Source organism: Cyprinodon variegatus, unplaced genomic scaffold (assembly GCF_000732505.1).
Source record: "Cyprinodon variegatus isolate N-32 unplaced genomic scaffold, C_variegatus-1.0 Scaffold93, whole genome shotgun sequence".
Lineage (NCBI taxonomy): Eukaryota > Metazoa > Chordata > Actinopteri > Cyprinodontiformes > Cyprinodontidae > Cyprinodon > Cyprinodon variegatus.
In genome coordinates, this window is record NW_015150546.1 from 684,000 (window position 1) to 700,460 (window position 16,461).

A 16,461-nucleotide genomic window follows, 5' to 3' on the forward strand; every position below is an offset into this window, starting at 1 on the left:
GTTTTAGACATCTGAAATCAGTTTTCAACTAAATAAATCTGCATAAAGGTGTAAGCTTTCACATAATGTATTGCTCATATAATTTGGGCTTACAGTTCCTAAGGTATTTGCTTTTCCATTTGGGTATGCAAAATAGGTGAGCATTTCCAAAAATCAGGTGGCTGTTATGTATAGTTAAAACTGTAACTTCAACTCAATGTGACATTTTGCTATCTAAAATCCAGTTTTTATAAGAGAAAAAAAAACTTAAATCAGATTAAATGAGTTAATTTTCACACTCTCTAATTGTATAGTGGCGCTTCACACCAAATGGGGCATTTGATGGAAGGATGGCAGAGTAATGATTAGAAACCTCATAGGTGAATACATTTGCCATTAAGGGGAATTTCTTCTGCATGTGAAAGTGGCAGCTAATGTGTAGCTTTGATGCTGTTGGTTATAAATTGTTTTTCAAAAAAATATAAAATGTTTGCAAAATAAAGTGTAGTTGCCTTTTTATGGATCAAGGTTAGACATTAGAGTGCAAAGTCATGAAGAAGAACCCAGCAGGTGTCTTGAGCTTTACATTTAAATAAATGCATACGGATGAGGCAGCTTTGAAAGTTAAAGCTCGGGGAGTTGAGAGAAAATTGGTTTCCTGCGTTCAGATTTATATACCATTTTTAAATTTACTAATAATGCAGCACAAACGTATTCCTTGTATTGCTGACTGACGCACAAAAAATATAGGTAACATAAAATGCTTGACGTAAAAAGACTTAGGGGTTTTAGACAGAATAACATATCACCTTTGTTAGGTGATGTAGTTTTATCATCTCTAGATAAGTGCTTGAAACTCATTAGTAGATTCCCCTGTAACCATGATCTGTCACACTGCAAAGAAGAAACATTTTCTATAAAAATGTGTGTAGATTTTTGAGATATTAAGGCTTGCCCATAGAAGGGAATATACAATTAATCTGTTAAATATTACAACAGGAATATTGGTTATTACCCATCTTCTGCAACTAAATCGGCATGACTAGTTCAATGTTACCGAGATTCTTTCATAGTACTTCTATAGGATTATATTAAATGGTTAAAACTGCAAAAAGGTCTTTTTGTAGCTATAATATATTTAAAGTTGGGGTTGGATTCAAATGATTAGAAGAACAGGTCTGCTGAAGGTTATTTTAAGGCCAGAAAACACTTTATTTTACCCATGGTATATTAGTTTGAAATGTTATTTTTTTAAACCCTATTGTATTTAAAAAAATGAACATGACACTTAATAAATAAAATAAAATGGAGCTGAAAAACTGACCTGACAGGATTCAGCTGTCTGCTCATTGGACTCGCTGGACTCTCCCTCTATTAGGCATCTTGAGGTTATTGTTAATAACCTCACCTTTGGCAGAAAGGTTAAAGCAGTTGTCTGTTTATCTTTCTGGGCTAATTAGTAAAGTCAACTCTTACCTTCATGATGACCTTTAAAGGAAAGGGTCAGTCATGCCTTTATCTTTTCTAGTCCAGACTACTGCAACTCCTTTATAGAGGACTAATCACCAATCTCTCATCCACTTTCTGTTGCTAGACCAAAGACGGCTGCCTGCCTATGAAGAGAAGACAGGACTATGCCTATAAACAGAGACAAGACAAAGACTAGACTATACCATAATATTCCATCCTCTTCATTGCCCCCTCCTATTCTTTTAGGTTTTATTTTTTTGATGTTCCTCTTGGTTCTTTCAATGACCATCCTGGTCAAGGTTATTAGTTTCTAGATCTCCAGATTTCTTTTGCTGCCTTTCCTAAACTCCTGCTTTCAGAGCTAGTTTATATTGCTTAGATAAACATGTTTTACCAAGGATTTTAACTCTATATTGCCTGATCAATAGGTCTGTAACGGCCTTTTATAGATTCTAATTTTTATCACTTACTGCTTTTTTTTGTTGTTGTTGTGTGCGTCACATTTACTGCATCCGGGCAGCAGTGTCGCTGCCTTTTTATCATGTTAAACTGCTATTTTAATGCTGATGCACATGTTGACAGAGGAGCCAGAAGTGGAATAAAAAAAAACAAGGGGGAAAAGGAGGAGTTTGGTTGCATCTCTGAAGTATACCTCACTTCTGCTTTGTCGAGCTCCAAATGTTGCTGTACAATCTGATAGTGGCTCATGAATCGAGTTATCTGCTCCATTAGTCAGACAGCAGAAGGCTGTCCACTTTACCAACTAATTCACACAATTTGTTGCCCAGATGTCTTTATGAAAGGGTTACATGCAAGTAGAAAATTAAATGTGCTTGTCTAGACCATACTTGGGTTAGAAAAAAAAAACATGTCTCTACAGTATGGTTAAACGACTCAATTGAGAATTGACAGATTAGGTCCTTCATTGGTCATTTTTTAAGAGATTTTTGTTTTTTGGACCTACAAGTTAAGACGCAGTATTAAGTTTTCTTTTGTTTTCCGTTGTGGGCCATTTTTATATTGGTACAGCAAACTCCTTCCAGTTGCAGCTCTTCCCCCAGTACCACTAGGTGGAAAAGCTGTAATGTGTTTACTGGCCGTTTATTTCTCTTGTTAAATCTTCTGTGTTAAAATCAAATCCATAACAAATGAAAGGAAAATTCTCTCCTTTGAAGTGTGGCAGAGATTTTTTTGCACAGCTTCAGTCTGTTCGATTTTATGCATTTAGTTAAACTAATAGGTATCAAACTATGGTCATAATGTAGTCTGCACAACTGGGAAAACAAGGAAACTATTCCCACTGGATGAAACGTATAGTTTTGAGTGTGTTTACATTATTGGATTTTAGTAGTGTGCGGTAGTGCAGAAGACACGCTTGTCTTTGCCAGCGAAGTAACCTGCCCATATATATCGTCCATCGTCATTTGTTGGACTCACAAATATTGGTTGGAACATTAGTCTACAGAACTCAATTATAAATCTGTTTAATGAGAAATTACATAATATCCTGAACATTCTGACCAGAGATGTTGTCTACATAAAACTGTTACTGTCTTTAAGGGGGACTTTCTACAACACTAAAATGAATATGCTCCCTTAGCATTACCTACCTAATTAGCCCTGTTCTCTGTTGCAGTGTGGACCTGGTGCATGCCCAGCTGCATGTATGTGAAGGTCGCAGCCTGCCAGACCTGGGCCTAAAACAAGACAAGATCAGGGTGAACGGCTGTGCGATCCAGTGCAGAGTGACGACCGAAGACCCTTCCAGGGGCTTCCAGCCAGACACTGGGAGGATCGAGGTAAGAATTATCTGCCATTTACGCTTCAGGGTTTGCATTTCAAACATTTAATTTAACGGGATAACAATTTTGTCATTCTTTGTGGTTCTATAACATAATGGGATGCCACTGGATAACTGGATGCCAAATTAAATTTATTCAAAAAAGTCCTTAGAATATGAAAATAAACCCTTTTCCTCACACAGAAGATGCATTAGGCAGTGTTTAGATGGCATAGTTTGAGTTATTATTTGAATTACTCAGTTTGGTCTTTCTTTTCAATATCCTAAGCTAAAAAGCATCAAGGTATGGTTGTAGGGAGAATTTGGTCCAGTATAGTTTTAGAAATTACAGATGCTGCTAAAGTGAAACTTTGATATAATTTTGGAAATTATTACCCTTTTTAATCTTTAGAACTTGCTGCTTTGAGTTAGCGTTAAACAGTATTTACACCATCAATAATCTTTGCATTAAGTAACATTTTACTATGAGCTTAAATACCATTTGTTGTGATTTTATGTGATAGACCAACACAAAATAATTCTGAATTGCAAAAAAGAAGTTAAAGGATGGCTGGTTTTCATCTTTCATCTTTTCTGTCTTCAGAAAAAGTTTTGTTTTTGCAGCACATCTCCTTACCAACTTCCCTCATTTGAGACTTTAAATATTTGGTAAATGTACTCCCCAGAACTATCTTATGTTTCCTTCATTTGAAGTTGGAGATATTTATACATGTTTAGGGTTCGCGTCACTCTAGTAGGTAAACTGCGTCCAAAGAATGATGCTGCCGCCATTGTGTGTAGCTTTATGGGGCTCGTGTTCAAAGCAGTATGGTAGTTTTTTTTTATTTTTATAAACTTTTTTTATCGCAAATTAAACTGTTATCCAATGAGATATACTTTGCATGTTTGCAGCCTCCCCCACTTGAGTGGCTTTCCTCTCAAGTTTTCCTCTGTTCCCTCAAGGAACACTTGTATGGTAAATAACTGAGTTGTCCTGTTCACTAATAGAAACCCACAGCTCCTCTAGATTTTCATGGGCTTCTCTACTTGCCCAGCCCACTAGTTAAACTGTCAATCTTGTCGGGTCTGCCCTTTGTCTCCTAATCAGGCCTTCATAGAACAGCTGTATTTATAACGACCATTACCCACAAACTTATATTTGTTCCTATTGATCTACTTTTTAATCCTAGGAAGAGGGCGAAATACCAAAAAAAGCATTTTTTTTCCCCCAGCGTATTCTTAAAGAAATTAGCGCATCATTCTGTAGACAGACAAAAATGATCCATGCTTTGGGTCTGTCACATAAGATCCCAGTAAAAGAAGTGCTCGATGTGACAAAATGTAAAACCAAAAACTCTAGGGAAATCAGTACTTGTCCACTGACTGTTTACTGAGCTGTTTGTGTTTAAGGAGAAATCTATTGTATGTCAATGATGCTTCAAGTGTTGTTGCTTTGGCTTTGGAGGGCTACCCGTTCATACATAAGAGCTCTCAGAATATGGGGCTACGGATGGCTACTCACTCATGGAAAAACTATTCTTTCTTCCTCCCCCATATTTTTCTGCATTAATGGCTTTTTCAATAGTTTTGTAAGTTTGAATTTGCTGTGATTTCATTCATTTTTTTTTTAAGAAAGTATCCAGACTCCTTTCATGTCAGACTTGAAGCATCTTAGTGACGATTTCAGCCTTCTGAGCTCCTGTGAAGTGTGATGTAACATGATTTACATACCTGGATTTAGGGATTTTCTCCAATTCCTCCTTAGATCCTCTTGGGCTCTTTCAGGTTGGATCCAGAGGTTCTGTGCTCTATTTTTAGCTCTTAACAAGAGCTGAATTTTGGGGTCAGGTTAAGACCTTAGCTTTTAAATGCAAAGGTTTTTGTTTTTACCTAGTGGTTTTGAATATTTTTTTTTAAAGGAATTTATTTTAATTTTTCAAATAAAAGCTTTTGATCTTTTATCTGTTTTATGCCCATACCAAGGCTTTCATAACTCTTCACATTTGCCTGCTGTTATACTGATTTGCTGACATAAAGCAGGAAATAATGGGTAAAGTACCTTAGTTAATCTATATGCATCTAAAAATTCCTTAAAATCAAAAGGAGGATTTCGTCTGTTTAGGACGGTCTTGTTTGGTTTTTAAGACTTTCTGCCTAAAAGCCCAGAATAAAGGAGAAAAACAGCCAGAATCCTCGGTACAGGAAGTGGCAGATAGAACCTGGCCAAGCGGACTCTCCTGCTTTTAGGACTTCTGTTATGCACTTTGACCCAGTCCTGAAACCTTTAAAGGTTTTTCTCATTCAGCATTTTTGTCCTTGTCTAGGTTTTGTGGAAATTTAAATGCCTTTTCACATAATTTAGCAAATTTTAAAGATTACTATCTTATCAATTTTAATTTTAGATTAAAACGGATTAGAAGATGGCGATTTGACTCACTGCATATCTGACAGCTGTTCTCCGCAACCGTGGTTTTAACGACGAAAATGGGGACAGAAAAGCATCTTGATGCATTTTTATGGCATCTGTATTCTTAAAAACAAATAATGAAGCCATCACTTAATTTTCAGTGTCTTCATCTGCTGCAAATAAAATTCCTGATGCCTTAACACAATAATTTTGACTCCTTGGCTGTGATTGAATCGGACCTGCTCTGTTGACTTTCCAATTAAACACATCATCTGTGTGCTGGTTCTGATCAAGTGGAAAATGAAAGGTTCTGTTCAACACATGGATTTGTTTAAATTGAATGAGAGTCCATTATTCAACCCCCTGGAGGCAGTTGTTTTAGTTTATTAGCAGTTTATGTGGCTCAGGAATCAAACTAAATTTAACTTTAGAGGCGTTGGCTCATTTAGATCAAGCATTTATCTGCAGGAGGTGTTTTATTCTAATATATTGGTATTCCTGTCTGATAACCTGCTTGGTTTTCTTTGCTAAAGCGTTAAAGCTATTTTTAAAACAACCCTTTCATTAATATAGCTTCAATCTAATCATTTCGAAGAGGTAGTTTTAGGCTTGTTTTTGACCTCTGCTTCTCATTAAACCCATTTTGAGCTTCCCTTTTTACACCTCCCTTATTCTCCTCCTTTCCTATAGTATTTTTACTGTGCTGCTGAGCTCCAGCACATCCAGAAACCTTAGGTCATCAGCACTGATCCCTTCCTCCTCCCCCTGAAAACCCAGTATGACCATGCAATATGAATGAGCCAAACATGGAAAGGCTTCCCACATTGAGGGGATGCATGAATAAATGATCAGTGGAGGTCAATGATGAAGCAAAGCAGCTGAAGGGCATGATGGGAATGTTGTCCTATTGCATGCATTCAGACATTGGTGGCGCCAACGGCAAGCTGTGTAATTGTCTGAAGATGGATATGCTTGTGAATGCTTTCTAAGGGCTTGTTCTGATGCGTTATGCTATGAAGGCCGCTAGGTCTATGGCTTCTTAAGATCCTGGAAGAATCTGAGATTTTTTTATTTTATTTTTTTTAATAGGTGTTTCCAAGGTCTGAATAAGTTTAGGTAAAATAAAAATACTTGGATTGTAGCCCTGGTGTCATCTACATTAATATCTAAATTTCTAAGAATAGACGAAGGCTTTTAACTGGTTTTATTTGAAGGAGAGGCCTTATCCATCCATCTTGCATTGATGTAGCCATTTATTCAGCCTGTGGTCCATTCATCAACTGCTTAGGCAATCTTCTAATGGGTCAATCTTTCCATTGCTCAATCTGTCAACTTGTCTGCTGTTCTGTCCTTCTCTCCACTCAGCCAGCCAGTAATATCTCTAATTATCTGTCCATCCATCAACTTGTCCTCCTGTCCATCTATATCTTTCCTCTTGTCCCTCCATTCTAACTCTTTATTCTGCTGATCCCTCTATCCATTTTTCCTCAGTTCATGTCTCACCATCCTTCTAATCATCCCTCCATCCACTCATCCATCTGTTTAGCCTCATGTCTGTCCATATATTCATCCATCAGTCCAATTTTGTTTTCTTCCCTTGGTTGTTTGTCCATTTCTCCATGCACCTGTAAGTCAGTCTGTCCTTCCAATGTTTTTGTCTCTGCCCATTTGTCCATCTGTCCTCATCTATTTCTGTCTGGCCCACCATTTGATGGCTCATTCAGCTGTCTGTCCATCTATCCTTTTGTTTGTCAGGGCACATGGATGAGAAGACTGACAGTTTAAATTTACTGTTATTTATCAATCCAACACAATTTTACTAGTTTCAGTTAACACAAACACAAATGAAGTGTAAGATTTCTACTTTGAACATAAGATGACAATGACCATTTTAGTGTGGGATCTCTTGTATTTGGACATGAATGTTTAGGAACCCTGTGGAGTGAAGCTGGAGTGGACTGAAGCTCATGTGGCGCCTGTGCTGCTAAAACCTCTGTCTGTCACTTTAAGTTGTGTCGGAGTGCTGTAGTGTGACAGCAGGGGAGGGCAAGAGTCGCACACTGAGCCGGAAAGGCCATTTCCTCCGCAAAGCCCCTAAATCAGCTCTCATGTATGCCGTGATAGAGTATCAGGTCATTTTAATCCTAGAAAAGCATGAAAATACGACTGCAGAACTGTTGGAGGTTGGTTATATGCAGTCAGGTTTCTGAAGAAGCAGGAGAAGAGATGAAAGGGAGGTTCACAACCTGGGGGAGCAGGTCGTTCGCTCTTTTTGAACAGAATGAAAAACAGTAGGTGGTCTGACTATGAAGAACATGCATACTTGATTTGCAAGGAAAGTTTTGTGAGAACATTATGCATTTTTCTAATTAAGGTGCAAGAGCATATACTGGTATGCGGTCTTTACTATCCTGTGACCTGCTGTGCAAATCATAAAATATTTTAAAACTAAATGTATAGCATGACCTTAAGTTGCAGGCTTTCAAAAAGTTATCTGGGCAAAAATGTAAGGTTGGGTAAGTTTATCCATACCTTTGAAATGCTTTTGTAGAAAATTATGCATCAACCAATATTTTTTGTTGAAGTAATATAACAATATAATAAACATTAAGTGGTAGTTTTGTGTTTTTAAAAGAGATTTTACTTTTTGTTCTCTCTCTAATGTGCTCTACTGGAGTAAACTTTTAAAAAGTTGAAGTTTGGTTGGATAAGGTTGGAAAATCTTTTTTAAAATCCGAGCTGATGGCCCACCGAGAAAAATTGGGGAACCAAAGACTTAACGTTTGAAATTGACTTTTTTTTTCTTATCACTTCTGCTTATTGGTATAAATTTGAAATGTTTTTAGTTATATAAATGCATAAAAGTTTAAAAACAGTCTTGATGCATTAGCATATCTAATAGTGGCATGTTTGAAAACCAGCTGACTGCATCCAGTCATTGACTTGGCAGGATTTGCTTCTCCTGGAGAGCAGGTAGAAACAGATATTTGCCTCCATAGTGTTAACATTGCAGCAATCCCCCACACTAAACATGCATGCAGAAACAGTGGAGAGGAAAAGTCCCCTTTTAGCACAAAGAAAACTTCAGTAGAAGCTGGCTGTGTGGGTTTGAGAAAACCAAAACAAACGATATAGAAGCTGTGATTCTTAATATGTTTAAGAAAAGACTCTGTCTTGGAAAGAAGCAAGAATTCTTCCCTCCAGAATGGTGGATGCTAAACCAGAAGCTAAACGGAACAATGCCGTATGTGGCTAAAATTGCAAGAAAAAGAACAGGAAGTTAAAAGATGCAATTTTAGATTTATGCTATGAACTGATATTTAAATTGAAGAAAAGTTACTCCTCTATTTTTATTTCAGGTATTACACAGATGACTAAAGTCTGAATTTATTTTAAGCAGTTGAATTGTCCTGATATTAACCAGAAGCTGTTGTAGGCCAGGTTCCATGTGGTGCAATATAACATTATGTGCCAAGATGGCAGCATCTTTGCATCGTCTATCAGCTGAGCGTGAAAACTGTTGAGAAAAATGTTAGTGATGTCCATGGTCCTGTCATCTTCATAGGCTCTGCAAATCTGTAAGGAGCTGTAGTTCTTGAGATGTCAAAGATAATTGCTCATATTGGGCTCTGGGTATTGCAATATTTCCTTCCAGAGCTAAAGAATTCATGTCCAGACTGTCCTTTTTTTTTTTTATACTTTGTCTGGTGCTAATGAAATGGCACTAGAAACAATATAAAAGTGGTGGCTTTTACTTTTAAAGCAGCTCTTTGTCAAACTAGGTCTCAGGAGTAAGCATTCACCTCAGGAGCAAATACCATCGCATATCAAGAGATCTCATGGCTTCACATCTGGGTCCCTAATCCAAAGCCATGCTTGTTTCTCATGGCCATTTTGTTCTGAATTTCTATCCACAGCTTCCTTGTTTATCTCATTTTTAGCCTCAACCTTCTCACATCCCTTCATGTTCTCTTATTTTCTTCGCTCTCCCTCTTTCTCCACCAACCTTTCTTTTCCTCCATATAAAAGAGCACTAATGAGGCCAAATCTGCTTCCGTCTCCTCCCAGTGTTCCTATTATCTTAACGCCTACTGTTACTTAGCCTCTCATTTGGTTTCTTTTCTTTCCCCCCACCATCCCTGTCCTGAATCTCCAAATGAAAGGAAATCCTTCCTGTAGCTGCATCCTGAGCCACAGGCCAGCCAGCTAAACCTCACTTTTTGTCATCCTCCCATTCCTCATTTCCTTCTCCCTTCTATGGAGCTTTGACAATCTGAGCCGGGTTTGGGGTGTCTAGTTATTTGCAGCGTAGCTCATTAGTACTATTTCTCTCTTCAGTATTTACTCCATAGTTACTACTTTCTTTCTGTTTCAACCTCCTATCTGTCTTTTCACCTGTTTGTTTCTAATACTAAAATACTTTTGCATGCGTCATTCAATGTATTAATCTTTAACAAATTTGCTCCTCTGCGAGGGCAGGGTGTTCATAGTGTTTGCCTCATCTCTCAAATAATTCAGTTTCAAAATAGGTTTAGTCCTAATTAAAGGAACTGTTAGTCTTTCATATCGTCATAAAAACCTGTTCAGCTGCACAGCATAAACATCCTCCACCACATACTGGTTCTCCCCTGTTTGCGGTTTCATTCATTATCTTTCATTTTCCACATAGTCATTAAGAAAGCTGTCAGTCAGCAGTGTAATCAGTGCTGAAAAGAGATGTGGATGTGTTTTGTCAGGATCTGTTTGAAACTGGGATTCAGGGCTGCGTCTTGACTCACTCTTTTAATGTCAGATTCTAATACAGTCTACACTTTAGAAAATGTGACATTTTAAAGTCTCCACCTACTATTATATAAAGAAATAAACCAGCCAAGTGCACTTGAAAGGCCCTTTCATTTTAATCTAGTCTCAAACAAGAACTTTCCTACATCTAAAGTAGACAAGACTGCAAATCGCTTCAAGTAATGGATGTTTGGATTTTTTCTGATTTAAGTCCAATGCTGTTGGATCCTGCCCATCACCAGCCATCTAGTGATTCTTAAAATCTTTTTTTTTTTTTAAATCACATTAAATCCAGGAATGTTATGAGGGGTGAGTTGAGATATGAGATTAAGTTGAAAGTTGCAAATAAATATTTGATGGCTCCTTAATTGGTGAACCTGTTCAGGGGTTAGAAATTGAAATCTATAAGGGGCCAAAGGTTAAAACTTTAAGTGTCTGGCACCAGCACCCCTAGCGACCCTGCTTGTTATAAGTGGGAAAACACTGGAAAACTTGAGAATGGCAAACCTTTCCATATGAAAATTGGCAAAGGTGAAAGCCTCAAAATGCATTATAAACTGTTTTTCCTCATTTTATTTTTATCTTACATTATCCACAAGTTTAACTTCAATACAAGTCTAAAATTTGTTTTGGATAAGCTCTGGTTATTAAAAAAGCAAATTAACCTTTTAAAGCTTGTTTGATACAAATGACTAACACATAGCGTCTTGCAGGTTTTTAAAAATGGACAGATGAAAGGCACATCGAAATTGGTTAAACTTCTAAATTAATTACACATTTAGCATTTCTTCCTATTTTAAAGACAGAAATCCAATCACCTAAGAAAACTTTGGTGTAAAATAAGACAAAGAAAAAAAAAAAATCACATGTGACTCAATTTTATAAAATTATATGCTGTTTTTTGGTCTTGAATGGCAAATGGATTTCCATGGCTGACTGGATTTGGCCACGGGCCTTAAGTTTAAAATGCGTGCCCTTGGGCAACTCCAGTCCTATAGGCCCTGTATGTTCAGGTGTGTTGAACCAGGGACAAATCAAAGTGTTGGGATGTGGGCCCACGAGGACTGGAGTTGCCCTCCACTGCCTTAAGCAGTGCCCTTTCAGACAATTGGAGAGATTTGGATTGGTTGAACTTTGCCCATAGTCAAATTAATAACAATTACCACACATATGGCCACAGAACAGGGGCTAGAACTGCTGTCATGGCCTTTTATTCCAAAAGAGACCAAAATTTCCAACAAAGGATGTGGGTTGTAACAGGTGGTTTTTGGCTTTGTATGCTTTTCTGACTTGACTTATTGTACAAGCAAAGACAAAATAGTTACTAAAAATGTCTTGCAACTTAGTCGAAGCAGAACAATTTCATTTGATGATTGAATCCCCCCCCCCCCAAAAAAAGTGGTCAAACATTTTTACAAAACCTCCCACCCACACCAGACATTAACCAAACAATCCACCAGGCATTCGCTGTGTTGCTTAAGCACTCAAATTAATGGGAGGGTCTAACAATTAACAAGGTAATCTAAACAATTCCTGATATAAAACATTAATACATTTATTTTCTAAATTGCCTTAAATACATTCTAACTACCCAAAGAAAGAAAACTAAATTGGTTGAATTACAAAATTTTGCAAAAATGGCCACAACTGTTAATTTGAACGATCTGCAGTTCAGAAATGGGGTTATGTGTAAACACCTTACCTGGGCTGAGGGGTATAAGGACTGGACTGCTCATAGGGCTTTGCAAAATATCAGATTTATTGTAAAGACTTCAGTGTTGGCATTTCTTTAATCTCAAAAGACTCCATCTTTTTTTCTGGAGCTCAAAATCAGAAAGGATCGATCTTGTTGCCCGTATTGATGCCTAAGTAATGTCCAGTGCAAAGACTCTACAAAGTGTCTGTGGCTCAACTATAAGCCTTTAAACTCCTAAAGGTTCTGAAACAGAGCTGCAATGGTGGTGTTGAATATTTCAGAGATGCCACTTCGGATAAATCCATCCTCACTCCCACTTTTCCATCTGTCATTATGATGCTTCCAACAAACTCTGACCTCTATCATCTTGACCCCCGTCTCCTGTGTCACTTCAAATAACGGCACGGAGACTGTGCCCAGCAGGCTGACTTTATCATTGGCATGCAAAGTGTAGATGTATGACATGTGAGTTTGTGCCAACAATGATTGTATTCCAAATATCTTCCTGGTATATTAGGATTCTAGACATTGGTATTGGATAGATGTATTCTGGATACAATGTGAATCCACAGCTGAGGGTAAATGGGTGACAAAGGCCCATGTTTATTTGAATACCGGGCATGAAAATGCTAGGATTTGTTTTTTTCAATTTTAAACTCAAAAATAGGCTTCAGCAGAACAATCTTGTCTCTTGTCATCTGTCAACTCTTTCAACTCTTAACACTACAAGGAAAATTGGGTGAAAACTTCTAAAGAATGGCGTTTTTATTAAATTTGATTAATTCATGTAATTACTGACCTCCCCAAAGGATTGAATGCATGTGCTTTTATAGCTACAAGAAAGACCAAAATGATTCATAACTGAAAGAAAATCATTTTCCACTAAAATGTATCAAAGTTTAGTGCTGTTTAGATGCCTATCCTATTTTCTAATGTTGTATTTAAGTATAGTTCGGTTTTTAAAAGAATAATTTATTTAGCTGGCTAAACATTTTAATTAAAACCAATTATTGACACAGTACGGTTCCAGTAGTTCAGAAAGATCCTTGGTGTCAATACAGCAGTCAAACAATTTTTAAAACTGCCAACTAGCTTTTTAAATGTCAGCATTGGTACTTTGATGAGCTTCAGGTCCTTGAGGTTATTCAATGGCCTCTATTTTTCTTTACCCTAATCAAAAACCGCTTTTACCAATTCATTAGATTCAAGCTGGGCCTCTGGCTAAATCATTCTCCAAACAATATTACTTCCAAATAGGTGAAATGTGATAAAATCAGGGTTACTTTGAACTTCTGTCCGCGAGCGGTAGGGATGAGATTAACTGCCAGGACAGGAAGAGGTAAAGCCTTGGTTCTATGAGGAATTCTTCGAACAAACACGGTATCCCAGTGATGGCAAACTATAGAAGGAACTGGTTTCTACTAGTAACATCCATGACCACAGAGTAGTTTTTAAAGCATTACATGCACCTACTGGAGGGCAAATCTCCAGAGCCGCAGCGGTTAGACTAGCGGAGCCACACAGTGTGTAATTTCTAAGAGCATCTTTGACTTTGAGAAGGTCATGCATGCTGTGTCTCCAGCGTGAGCCGATTTACTCATGCAGGGTGCGTTTGTGCACGGAGTGGTTGTATATTCTCCTGCTGTGTGAATAAAAAGATATGGATGTCATATTTGTCTCCCGTGTGAAACAAAAACATTAAGGTGGTCTCACACAGTCTCAGGTTAAGGCCTATAGCAATTCAGTATGATACAGTATAGCCTCCCGTTAATCATCAAAGTAATTACGGGAAGTGACATTTTCCTTATTGCTCTGCAGCTTCATCCTCAACTCTATTATATGCTTTTGTGTTTGGTTTTAGGTTACAGGCTTGAATTGAACTTGGTAATGCTTGTTTAAACACCCCCCCAAAAACTGAATTTCACTTTGAAGTTGGGAATTGGGGTGTCCCCCTCAATATAGAGACTTTTTCTAATACTACAGCACGTATATTCAAGTCTACAGCTTTAAAGTGAAAAACCCCTTTCAGAGACCGACAGGTTTTGGATATTGCAGGTGAAGAAAGAAACCAAAGCGGCTGACCCATTGGTCTGGTTCAACTTGCATCTTTTCTTAGCCAAAACAAGACTTTGTTTTTGGTCCACTCTATAAAGCTTCGAACGCAACGCTAATTCTGACATTTTGAATTGAAAAAGCTTCCTGTATGGGAAGCGAATCGTCTTCAACCTTGGAAATAAAGTCCAGTGGATTGTTAACTTGCCATGTTAATCAGCACTTTTATTAGACCACATAATTTTTTTAGGACAAAACATTTTTGGACGCTTTTGGCAAACATCTATGCCTAAATCACAGGCCTGCCACATTGTCCACTAAAAACCTTTGTGGACTAAATGTGCTTCAAAAGATTCAGTCTAATTTATATGCAGTCATTAAGATGTGGTTCCATACTGTACATTCTGAGGCTTCATGGAGAATTTCAAAGTAGCCCTCATGAAGTTTTGCAGTGCTTTTTTTTTTTATTTTTTTTTTTTGGCAGGGCTTGAAAATGATTTTTTCCCCCCATTTAATCACATATAAATTGGAAATTAGGACAATAGTGGTTCTACTTGAAAAACATTCTTGGATGACTTTGTATCATACATCATATTTCCACCCTATAAATTTGGAGCTACACTTCATTTAATCAGATATGTAATTTCCAGCAAAATTGCACCCAAAACCCTCTGGACTTAAGGGGTTTTAAACCTTAATCCTGCAACATGATTAGCTGACCTGTTTAGGTCTGTCTCAAACAGTAGAAACTGGAGCGGGACAAGATATATTCTCTGTGCATAAATGCCATGGGAATTCAGCTTGCAGGCGAGGTTGGCAAATCTCAAAGAAGAGAAAAACCTCTTTACCCTTTGATAAAAACCTGGGTCTGGAGTTTGGGTAAAAAATATAGACACCTTGTGACTGGAGCATAATAGAAAGTTGGGTAAAAGGTACAATTATTGATAAAGAGGCACAAACAAAAGGGATAACTGCATCCTAAAGAGTAATGTAAAACAATGGAGATTTGAAGGGTTTGGACTTGGTCGGGATTAAGAGCTTAAACAACCAGAATCACAGATTTATACAGTACGAAAGGCATCACGATGGCTAGTCTGAGGGCCTCAAAATTAAATATCGCAAATGTATATGCTCACACTGGACAAAAGACTACTTACTAAGCAGGCTTTTAGGTAGGAATATTTCATAGAGTTCACACCTTGGTGTATCACATCTTTAGGCTTTGTGCAGCATAAGGGGGGCTGGGGGTATTCTCCTCTGGAACATTTTTTTAAATTTACTCTCTGAAACTCCATTTCCTGCATTGAGGTGGAATGCAGCTGACTTTGTCGTTGTCCCATCACTACTTCTTATGAAATTTCCACCTCTAGTCAATCACACATACTTCCAACAATCAGGACAAAAGTTTTTTAGGTGCACCATGTTTCATAGGTCAATTCAAATGAAGTGTAAAGCTACATTCACACAGCAAGTGCTTTGAGAATCGATAAGCATCTGCTGCTTCATTTTTCATGCTTGTCCACATTAAGGTCGCCTCAAGACGATCTTTGCTCCTGAAGCACGTCCAGTAAAATGTGTCAAGATGTGTCTGATGCTCTTGTGTTCAATGGCAGAGAGTGACTTTTGCTATATTTGCTGTGATAAGTGGGTAGAAAGTAGTTTTGATATATTTTTATGCAAGACAATACACCTTAATAAACAGTTTTAGTGGAGTGATCATAGCGCTCTGCATCAGCAGTTTTTTTTATCCTCTTGCTAGCTCACCAGATCAGCTTCTCTGTTTGGTTGATGTGGCACGTCGAGCAACAAAAATTAATTTTTTCCAACTCCAGCATCTGCTGCTTGTCAAAATTTGTAACATTTGAGTGAAGTTTCCTGGGGAAATTTAGCGTGTCCCCACCCAAACAGGGTGTACAATTTCTAATTTTAGTAAGGGGCATACAATGTACACCCATATGCATCGCTAGCTAAATCCTGTTGCTAAAGCCATAGTTTGCAGAAATGTCCGATAGGAAAGAAGCTGGTAAGAAAGCTGCTGAGGGGCAGCTTTTTACTGGAACTTGATATCTGGCAAACAGACTGGTTAAAATCTGCCACAAGTCTTTCTGGAAAAGTTTTGAGGAAACTACTGGTCATTGTGGATTAGTGAAGTTGTCTTAATCCTCAAGGTTTACAGAGTTTGAATGTATTTGTAAATACGTGTAAAAGCTTACATCCATCATCTGATATACATTTGGATAAACTTTTATACTTCTGCGCGTTTTATTCATGGTTTTAGTTGTTACCTTGAATTAT

General features: G+C 37.7%; 1 protein-coding gene across 2 annotated transcripts in view; it reads left to right on the forward strand.

Annotated features, from left to right (window-relative positions):
- pc (pyruvate carboxylase) overlaps positions 1-16,461 on the forward strand; it is a 373,340-nt gene that overhangs the window by 115,617 nt on the left and 241,262 nt on the right. For both annotated transcript variants that reach the window (XM_015373837.1, XM_015373838.1), the window contains exon 11: positions 3,086-3,248. In XM_015373837.1, the coding sequence (XP_015229323.1) occupies positions 3,086-3,248 (163 nt within the window). The remainder of the gene's footprint in view (positions 1-3,085; positions 3,249-16,461) is intronic.